Source organism: Anguilla rostrata, chromosome 17 (assembly GCF_018555375.3).
Source record: "Anguilla rostrata isolate EN2019 chromosome 17, ASM1855537v3, whole genome shotgun sequence".
Classification (NCBI taxonomy): Eukaryota; Metazoa; Chordata; class Actinopteri; order Anguilliformes; family Anguillidae; genus Anguilla; species Anguilla rostrata.
The window spans coordinates 14400823-14411118 of NC_057949.1; the positions used below are offsets into that span (position 1 = coordinate 14400823).

Here is a 10296-nt window from a genome sequence, read left to right on the forward strand (position 1 = left end):
TGTTTCAACCCACTTATTAATATTCATATTGTTCCTTAAAATCCGTGGATTTTCCTGGGAAGTTTTAGCTTCATCTCGTGGAAATGTTAACACGTTATTGAACACATTTCTTTTGCCTCGCGCTGTACTGTATGGGTTGGATAATTTGACGTGCGTTTAAGGGTTTTTTTTTGTTTTGTTTATTATTATTATTATTATTATTATTATTATTATTATTATTATTATTATTATTATTATTATTAATAGAGCGGAGTCTTAATTTAAACTGACGTCACCATTCAAAGCCTTGCATAATGGTCACTTTTGCTTCAGTTTAGAAGTCTTATGTCAACGGCTTCAACCACTCAATAAAAATCCTCTCCTGTAACTGTAGGCTAGTCTTTGAATTTTCATGAGATGAGTTTCTGAATGGAGGCAAGTCTATTATACGTTTTTGTAAACAGGCATTACACCCTCTAACCCGACTAAAATCATCATAGGAAATAACATGTTATGAATTATTCTTATAATAATACGTTTATGAAGGCCCAAAAGGCATCCACAGTGCTGATCACCCAAAATGGAAGTGAGATGTGACAGCTCCATATTAACAGACAGCATTCATGTGATTCAATCCTTTGCCCTCCTGGATCATTATAGATGGGTGACCAGGACCGCCCATGCAAGCAACCAAACACAGTGTCTCAATAAAGTTTTAATTTCCTATTCATTATTTCTCATTTTGCTTTGTTGCAACGTAAACGAAAATATACTTAATATAATATTAATACTATATAAGCAACTCTCTGTAATGTCAAAATGAAATAAAGGCCTGCAATCAATCAACATTTGTGCTAAACTTTGACAATTAAATGCAGAATTTTAATGATCACCAAAATAACTTGCCAAAATGTGTGAAGAAAAATGAATGCTTGCATTTATTTGTCAGTCAAAGTTAAAGATATATGTTGATTGAATCTAGGCTAAAGTATTTAGATGTCTTCAGGATTATATTAAAAATAAAAAATGGCTTGATGCGTCATTTTACATTTTTTTCAAATTTAATCAGGAAAACCCCATTGAGATTGAAATCGCTTTTGCAAGGGGGACCCTTTTGCATGAACAACCTTGACTGGGGCAGTCGTCCATTTTCTTGACAAATGACACTAAATACTATGAGGTCCTTCTATGGCAGAGGTGGGTAAAGAGGGCCATATCTGTTTCTGGTTTTCATGCCAACTTCTGGCTTGAATTACTTAATTAGCCCTGCATCTGACATTTTAGCTATATTTCTTGATAAGCGTGTGACCGATAGCCAAATACTTTCCTTGTGTCCCTATATGAAACGTGAACCAGCGTTGGTATATACAGCCAATTGGTGGGAACAGAAACCTGCGCGTACACACTGGCCCTTCAGGTCTTGAATTGTTCACCTCTGTTCAATGGTGATTGTGAATCTATCCGTGTTCAACTGCAGACTAGATATCACTGACTGGGAGGTCTCAGAACAGAAACAGCAGATGGGATGAGTCACATTGTTGTGAAGAGCAATAAGCTGGCAGTGACTCATAAAGGTTACATTACAAGCATTTAGCAGACACAGCTTTTTGTTGTTGTTTGTTTTGCTGTTTACTTATTATCCATTTCCTGTATATATACAGAAGCAATGCAGTACTTTTCTAAATGGTACAACAGCAGTGTCCTACCTGGGAATTGAACCTGCAGCCTTAGGTTACAATGCTAGTTAACCATATAAACATTACACTGCACCGCTGCTAGACCCTAGCTAAAGGGAAGCCCCCTCTGAGGTGAATAAAATAAATAAAAATAGTTTTTGCACCATAAATGTTTGAATTTATTATTTGTAAGGGGGGTGGGGATTAAAATGCCAATGGATCAAAACTTTAACGTGTAATAGGACAAAATGTGAGAAGTTCAAATGGGGTGAATACATTCAAAAGGAACTGTATGGCTAGTCCTAAAAAAAAAAAACAGTAGCGCACCCAAACCAAGTATCTTCTTGCTGTGAGGCGACAGTGCTACCCACTGAACCACTCTATATACCTCAGAATGAGCTTATTGTGCCAGTAATGTATTACCAGCTACATAACAGAGCTGGCATGAGTATATTTTTTAAAATAGTAATTTTAATGATTATTTTTGCATTTTAACTTATATTTCAATACTTTAAAGCAATGTTTTTTGTGGGATCAATATGTCAACAAATATTCCTTATTTGAGCACATTTATTTGAGATATTCAGCCAGGGAGATTATTATTATTATTATTATTATTATTAGTAGTAGTAGTAGTGGTAGTAGTAGTAGTGGTAGTAGTAGTAGTAGTAGTAGCAGTAGCAGTAGTAGCAGTAGTAGTAGTATTATTATTATTATTATTATTATTATTATTATTATTATTATTATTATTATTATTATATGGGGGTGACATAGCTCAGTAGGTAAGAGCGGTTGTCTGGCAGTCAGAGGGTTGCCGGTTCAATCCCCTGCCCTGGGTCTGTCGAAGTGTCCCTGAGCAAGGCACCTAACCCCTAATTGCTCCCAAGGAGCTGACCGTTGGTGTGCGAGTGTGTGTGAATGAGTGAATAAGAGGCATCAATTGTAAAGTGCTTTGGATAAAAGCGCTATATAAATGCAGTCCATTTAGTAGTAGTAGCAGCAGTCATTTTTTTGTGTATAGTTATTTTTTAATGATGCTTGTAATAAGGGACATATTGCAAATGTATGGCCTTTTAGAGGATTTTATGTTACTGTCACTAGGGGGCAGGCCATCCTAGGAAATGCACAAATTGGCACATTGTAAGTGCTTGGCCTCCACCTAACTGAAATTTAAGTTTAAATTTAAATGCATGGATAGACAAGTTCCTGTTAATTGCACTTATATCTGGGAAGTAAACGCTGAAATTCCATGATCACTGGGAGATCAGAAGCTCAAAAGTGGGTAATGAATGGAGCCACCTGTTTGTCTCCACCATGTGACCTGCAGGGTTTTACACTTGTTTTTCAATGGTTGTCCACCAAGGGGACTCCAACTCCACAGTCAAGTGACTAATCGCACAATCGAGGGCTGTCCAAGTCCAGTTTTAATCTCAATAACCATATATTATTCTATGTTGAAACCTACCCAAAAATGGACATTCAATTAAAATAAATATTTTTTAAAATATTTTCACTTCAACGCACTTTCGTCATCTAAAGACACTTGCATTATGTCAAGAATTAAAACACTTGAACTTTAATGTTGTGGGGTAGTTCTGTATTTATTTCTCCAGAGACTATGATGAATAGAATCCTGAACTCCAAATGGCACCAAGACATTTTGGTTAAAAACCTGCTTCCCACTGCCAGGAAGTTCAAATAGGTCCTAAATGGATCTTTCGGCAGGACAACAATCTGCCAAAATCAACCAAGAAATGGTTAACTGACCACAGAACTTTTAATCTAAATCGGCAATCTAAATCTCTGGATTTGATCCCGGTGAAATTGTGCTATAAATTGAAAGAGGGCAGTCCAGAAGTGCAAAAGTATTAATAGATAATGACTAAGCAGTGTTATATTTGCAAAGGCAGGGGACAAGTAGAAAAATAAAATATAGTCAAGCATTATTTATCATATATGTTCATCTTTATATATTTTATGAATATGTGAATTATTTCAGACACTGCATGTGGCTGAAGTTACACAGAATTAGTATAGAGAAAACTGTAAACTGCATTTTAGTGCAGAAGTTTTTTTTATTATTTATTCATTTATTTTGCAACCGTAATATTCACAATATTATCTTGTTTATCCTGTACATGTACAAGCAAAAACATCTTTTGGTTCTGTTAAAAGTTCAGGAATGAAAACATCTCCAAGAGATCAAATAGCAGTTTTTCAGCAGTATTCATAAACCTTTATTTTGGCCCCAACTGGCACATGAGAGCTTAAGACAACCACTTAAATTATGGATATAATGTTTTATACGCCAAGAATTTATCCAGTTTAAGTGTATGCACCAGTAGAAGCGATATATAGATCACCACATTCAACGTGACAAATGATGATTCATCAGCAATTTTGAGAAATTATTTTCATATTATCTCTACTGTACTTGGATTTTAGGGTCAACATATCAATGCAAACAAGGACACACAATGTCACTGGTGGGTTCTGTTCCCAAACTGTTAGATAAGGCACTCGCGTCATACATCAACAGCCTGGAACGCAATCCATTCTTGGCCTTCAGAGTCAGACCTCCCTAACAATCAGAGAGAAGTATAAGAGTTTTTAGCTATTAAACTCACACGGACGTCTAAATTACATTCTTTTGCCTAGCATACCCACTGAGTGGGCAGAGCAAAGCTACTTACATATTGCATGTTTTTAAACCTGGGTCAAGTACGTTCTTTTTTTTTTAATTCAAATACTTTTCTTCACTTTACTGATCTTGTCTGGTGTATTGGAACAAATTAAATACTCTCAAAACGCAAACCTTGCCTTCTGGTCATATTGGCAGGCTCAGTTACACCAGGCAGGACAAACAGAGCGCAGAAAAGTATTTGAACACAAAACAAATATGTACTTGACCCAGGTTCGTACGTGCTGTACATCAATGCAAATTTTTAAATGGGGAGAACAGGGCTGTAAGTGGTTCTGGTAAAGGTATCTTATATAAGTCACATTTCGGGTCGGTCACAAATCATTACCCGTGGTCCAGATAAAAGAAGCATGGTTCCCCTGTTACATCCAAGAGCCCATCTTTCATCTGCATGGAGGGTCATTTAAACATGCCACCTCCGTGGTGGTAAAGCATTTTTCATGACAATTGCAAAAAATACATAAATAAGAAATATGAATCAGTTGTTTTCCCTTTCTTGAGAAAATACCAGTAGTAAGAAAGTGCTTTCGATAATGTTGATATGAAGAATATCATCACGTTCAGGTCAGTCCCAGGGAACAGTGCCCCGCGGTCACAGGCGGTGGAAGCTGATTGGTCCGTCGTGGGCGTCGGTGTCTCCAGCGAGGCCTCTCGCCATTTCCGGGCAGCAGCTCACTTGCACGAACTCTAGGGAGGGGTCGTCCCGCAGCGCCTCCACCAATCGCGGCGCCGCGTGCCGGCTCAGCGCGTGGCCCCGCCCACCGCACGTCCTGGGTCCCCAGTCGAGGAACAGTACCGGACGCTTCCGGAACTGGGAGAGGGTCCGCCTCAGCTTCTCCAGAGCCACGTGGGCGTCGTCGGCTGCCCTGCGGAAGCGGTTGTACCTGGGGGCCACACAAGCGCACAGGTATAGATACAGCTCACCTGTCACACACGTACAGGTGTGTCAGTCATAGACAGGGGAATGGCCGGTCGCTCCTCTCTCACACACAGGCTAGAATGTGCCATTTTCAGGTGGAAAGGGTTAGCGATCAGGATAGATGGGATATGGTGGAATACTGCCACCGTGCATTGGGTCAGTGCGGGAGTTGGAGTTTCATTACCTGCGGTTGAATGCGCTGAAGGCGGCCATGGTTTTATGGCGCAGTTTTTCCTGTTCCTCAAGAGGGGGAAGCGCCCCCGGGGCATTGGGATCGGGGGTGGAGCTAACCAGAAGCATTACGCCGGAGCAGCACGGGAAGCTCCTAGAATAGGGCGCCTCCTGATTGGCCGCCACCCAACAGATGAGCCGTCCCCAGGGCGCCGACGGGCCGTCGCTTGCGCCAGTCACTGGGGGGGCGGGATCAGGGTCAGCTGTAGAGAGGGAGGAGAACTCGGGTGACCTATGAGAATGTGTGAGAGCGATGGACAGAAAGACCCACCAACAACACGGGCGCTGAAATGTCCTCTCGTGTAAAAGGCGGGACGCGCTGAGCTGCTCACCAGCAGGGGCCCTGCACAGCGTGGGCAGGCAGTGGAGCCACTGAGCCCGAGGGATCCCCCTGAAGTGGCTGATGGCGGCGAAGCACAGGCAGAAGCCCACGACAAAGCCGCTGCAGAACATCACCTTCGACACCCAGGGATGGGCGGCCATCTTCTCCACCTGCACGAGGCGAAACCCGCAGAGTGAGCGCCGCATGCCTGAGAAACACTGCAGCCGCCACACACTGCCTCCGGTCACACCAGTCATAGCGCAACGCTCCGTCACACCGAGTTCATGCAGCTACACACACTGCCCCGGTCACCACCGGTCATCACACACTGTCGCACCGAGTTCAATATGCAGCTACACACACTGCCTCCGGTCAACCACCGAGTTCAATATGCAGCTACACACACTGCCTCCGGTCAACCACCGAGTTCAATATGCAGCCACACACATCGCCTACGGTCAACCACAGAGTTCAATATGGAGCCACACACATCGCCTCTGTTCAACCATCAAGTTCAATATGCAGCTACACACACCACCTCCAGTCAACCACCAAGTTAAATATCGAGCCACACACATCGCCTATGGTCAACCACAGAGTTCAATATCGAGCCACACACATCGCCTATGGTCAACCACCGAGTTCAATATGCAGCCACACACACTTCCTCCACGGAACCACCGAGTTCAACATGCAGCCACACACAATACAGGGCTCTATGCTAACATTTTCTTCCAAGGAGACCTAAGTTGAAAAATATAGGAGCACAATGAATGCTCCAAAATTATTTCTACATTTGGCACCCATCGATTTTCAAGAGCAAATGCTCCTAAAATGGGAGCTCTGTATAGCCCTGCAGTAAACCACTGGCACTAATATTCCACCTCCCAGCCAGAACTCTCAGTCTAAAAAAATAAGTCCTGGTATTTCTGTGGAATTTACCTTGCTAATTTCCACCTGTGCCCCCTTGTTCTACTGAGAAAATACCCAACCCAGTTTGACTTCATTTTATTAATCCTTTTATGAATTTAAAAACCTAAAACAAGTATCCCAAATTTTAGTCTTCTTGTATAGTGCATAAAGAGATTCGTTATCTAAAGTCTTTTCTAACAACTTAGATTTCGTACATTTCATAGCAATTTAGTCGTCTTCTTTTAATCGTTTTCCAGAGCTCTATAGCTTTCTAATGCAGAGTTCAGAACTGCACACAATACTCAGTTTGACCTGCTAAACATAAATGCACAGTCAGACACAGAATTATGTAGTCTCGATGAAAAAGATTAGAAAATAAACATAGATAAACAATATTTTATGTTGAACATATGGTAAATGTGTTAAATACTGGTCATCTGAAGTTTCCTCGAGCAAGACAACTAACCCCCTATTTACCATTCATGTTATTGATACGCTCGTAATCTAGTAGGCAAATACCAATTTTGTACAGAAGTAGCCTAATATCGGTGAAACACTGACTTACACCAAATACCGCATTTTTGTATTTCTGAGAGTAACCGTTTTCTAGTACTCAATGCCGCTCTGGATAAGAACGTCTGTTGAGTGGATCGACCGAATATATTAATAAATCATCATAAAATCATAAAACTTCATATGCGTTTATCACATACTGCAACTCCTTTCTAGCGCATGCTACCTCTGAGATGTGAATAACCGCTACACCTGCAGACCAGGTGTTCACACTTTAGCCTATTATTGAGGCAATAACGTCGGTTCTTGCAACTTTGATGGAGAAAGAATCAAAAGAATACCGACAACTGCCTGCATATGCTTATTTTCTAGCAATTTAAAACTCTTTCAGAGTTTTCATAAATGAATTATATGACCATAGAAGCAACACGTGTATTCACTTATCATCTCTATATCCCATCAATTAAGAATTTGTTCAAAAACGCGAATCGTTCGTCCGAAAAAAAAACTGCAGGGCTGAAAAACACAAACCATGCCTAGGGGTTGTTAACGTCACCCATAATTAATAAATAAGAAAGCCCGAATATAAAAACATAAAAACAACACACCTGTACGGCATTGAGCCACTGGAATCTTCGCTCTAACATGAATATTTAAAAGGGTAGGGAATATTTTGAAATCAGAATGAATTGAATTACTATAATGTATAGCCTATGTTTTACTTAGAATTTTTACATTTCTGAAAGATTTATCCTCCTACCTGGGTAGGCTAGTGCACTAGGCTACGTCTCCAAAAAACGATTCTCCGGTTGAACAAATCTGTCATCGGAATTACTTTCACATAAGAGTGCGAAGAGCAGCTCGATCGAAGGGACGCCGTTGTCCCAAGAAGTGCGAAACGTCTACGCGCTCGGTCGAGCGAAGGCGTACCAAGTCAAAGCGTATAGTTTTGGCACCTTCCCAGCCAGTATCTGTTCCGGTACGGCACTTACTAGCGTCACCGCTTCTCAGGTTGACAGTCTTTAAATTAATTAAAAGAAAACAGCCGACAGCAGAATTTGGCCACGTTGTTTGACAACATACGTTGAGTACTTCCAATCAGACTACTTATTTCAACTGTAGGAGCACTAAGCCTGTTCTTTTTTTTTAAACAAGCAATCTAGTAGCTGGATAAAGTTAGGTAGTTAGCAGGCAATGCTAACGCTAGCTCATTAGTGACCCCACAGTGTACGGATATTTTCACTTAAATTCAAAATTGGTGCTCCTAGAGCCTCTTTGCCCCAAATCTGAGGGGATTCTTGCTGCGAAAGGTGTAACTACAATTTAACTTAAAAAAAAAAAAAAAACTGTTTTCTTTCTCTCTCAAAACAAATCAATTACTCTCTGCTTCTTTCGAAACAGATAGACTGCTATTTTGTAGAAACAGGTTCTAGTGGAATACATCTCATACAGTCAGCCAGTTTGAAATGAAAAAGAAGTGAGACATTTGGTGCACATGTTTATGTGACATTTACTGAACTCTTTTACTCAGGAAGAAAATTAAGGGGGGGGGGGGAGCTTCATACTCCACAGGGTGTTTTTCCCAAGTTACCGACCCATCTCTTGCACAACTGCACCTGTGTAGATTATCCACGTGCGCTGCCCTCAGTTTCAATTTAAATCTGCTTCTGAGTGGCCTGTTTTCTAGGCTGATCCCTCTTGCAAAAGAGCTCATTACCTCGAGGCGGCTCCTGATTAAAGAAATAACACGGGGAAAGCGAGGAGCGTGGTGATATGGCGAGAAGGAACTGGCAGCCGGCTTAGAACAGTTTGGCAACTGGGCACGTGATTCAGAAGAGACAGGCTTGGTTCCAAGGTGGGGCTCAGCTGTTGTATTCTTCAGCAAGGTAAACATACTTATTAGTTTACCTCAGCAAATTTCAAGCCATAAAAACGGTTTGTTTGTTTTGAGAGCACGCCTTTTAACTCATTGTGTAGGCTATGACGGCACCTGCCAAATGCATCGTAAGTGCGACTGCCCGTTGAACAATGGGTTCGGTTTTTGGCCCAGTTCCTACCGCCAATTCACAGGGTTGGCAGTGATTACATTGGATAGCATTTAGCAGATGGTCTTATCCATTAGCAACTTAAGGCTTACATTGTGTAATGAGTGTCTTTCATTGTGTAACGAGAATACAACAGAACGTGTCCTTGTAAATTAACCTGAGACTTCATTTATTCATCCAAGGGGTATCCTGAGATAAATGACCTCTTCTGCAAGATGTAAGACCTCTCTCACGAATACTACTTCCTCAGAAGTGAATACTGGTATTGTGAATATATCCAGATTCCAGAAAGGTGTCAGTACTAAAAAATTTAATTCAGTCTATTTGTCAATTTCGAAACATGTGGTTTTTTTTTATTAAATAGGAGCACCGAGAATATGTAAAATTATAACTGTCGAATGAAACTTTGAAAAATCATTCCTTCCACAAAATTTCACAACGGCCGAGTGGTGAATAGGACCTATTCCTTGGAAACCATAATTGTATGTCTCTGCGGCTTCAAACGATTATGGTGATGAAACCAGCGTGCAGAAGAAACCCTGAGACAGACAGTCGGGTGTGAATCAGAAGCAGGGCTTAGTTTGGCATGTTTCTAAAACTCTTAAAGGTAACATGATGGTTGAATGTGACACTTGCCAGTTGTCTTTAGGCAACAACAAAACAAATGTAAAATTTGAAAATGCCTCTGCTGATCCCCGAGAACTTTCAACAAACACGTGACGAACCAAAAACATGCGATCGTAGGATAGAATGATTTTTCTTCAGATTGCTGAAAAGTGGCATCTTTTAAGAAGATTATTTGTCAGTAATCTGCAGGTATTATACCGGTGTCAGGTTACAGTGTATCAAAATAATTTATTGGTCCAGCTTTGCTGCTTCTTTAGAGGATTAACTGGGATTGTCACACCTGGACTTCTTTTACCTGGAGTGGCTACTGTTGCGTACTGGAGGAATGAAGATGAGGTCAGTAAATACATGCTCCAAAAGCCAGTGTCAAT

The 10296-nt window shown here is 41.0% G+C and overlaps 1 protein-coding gene across 6 annotated transcripts; it reads right to left on the reverse strand.

The window, feature by feature from the left end:
- Positions 1-3710: 3710 nt before the first annotated feature.
- On the reverse strand, positions 3711-8707 carry LOC135243620 (uncharacterized). 6 transcript variants are annotated; one of them, XM_064315577.1, is made up of 4 exons: positions 8456-8707; positions 5839-5998; positions 5460-5709; positions 3711-5240 (listed from the first exon to the last, which is right to left on the reverse strand). In XM_064315577.1, the coding sequence occupies exons 2-4, from the start codon at positions 5987-5989 to the stop codon at positions 4949-4951; spliced, it is 693 nt and encodes a 230-aa protein (XP_064171647.1). In that variant the 5' UTR covers positions 5990-5998; positions 8456-8707; the 3' UTR covers positions 3711-4948. The 6 variants fall into 6 exon arrangements, with proteins under 6 accessions (XP_064171647.1, XP_064171645.1, XP_064171643.1 ...); XM_064315575.1 differs by lacking the exon at positions 8456-8707 and adding an exon at positions 8246-8413; XM_064315573.1 differs by lacking the exon at positions 8456-8707 and adding an exon at positions 8184-8412.
- Positions 8708-10296: the final 1589 nt, after the last annotated feature.

Bases quoted from the DNA above. Each gene is read 5' to 3' on its own strand.
- LOC135243620 (XM_064315571.1), bottom strand. From the start codon at position 7,900: ATGTTAGAGCGAAGATTCCAGTGGCTCAATGCCGTACAG. The intron at 5,999-7,861 runs GTGTGTTGTTTT...CGCCTCGTGCAG, and splicing joins AGTGGCTCAATGCCGTACAG to GTGGAGAAGATGGCCGCCCA. The intron at 5,710-5,838 runs GTGAGCAGCTCA...CCCTCTCTACAG, and splicing joins GCTGTGCAGGGCCCCTGCTG to CTGACCCTGATCCCGCCCCC.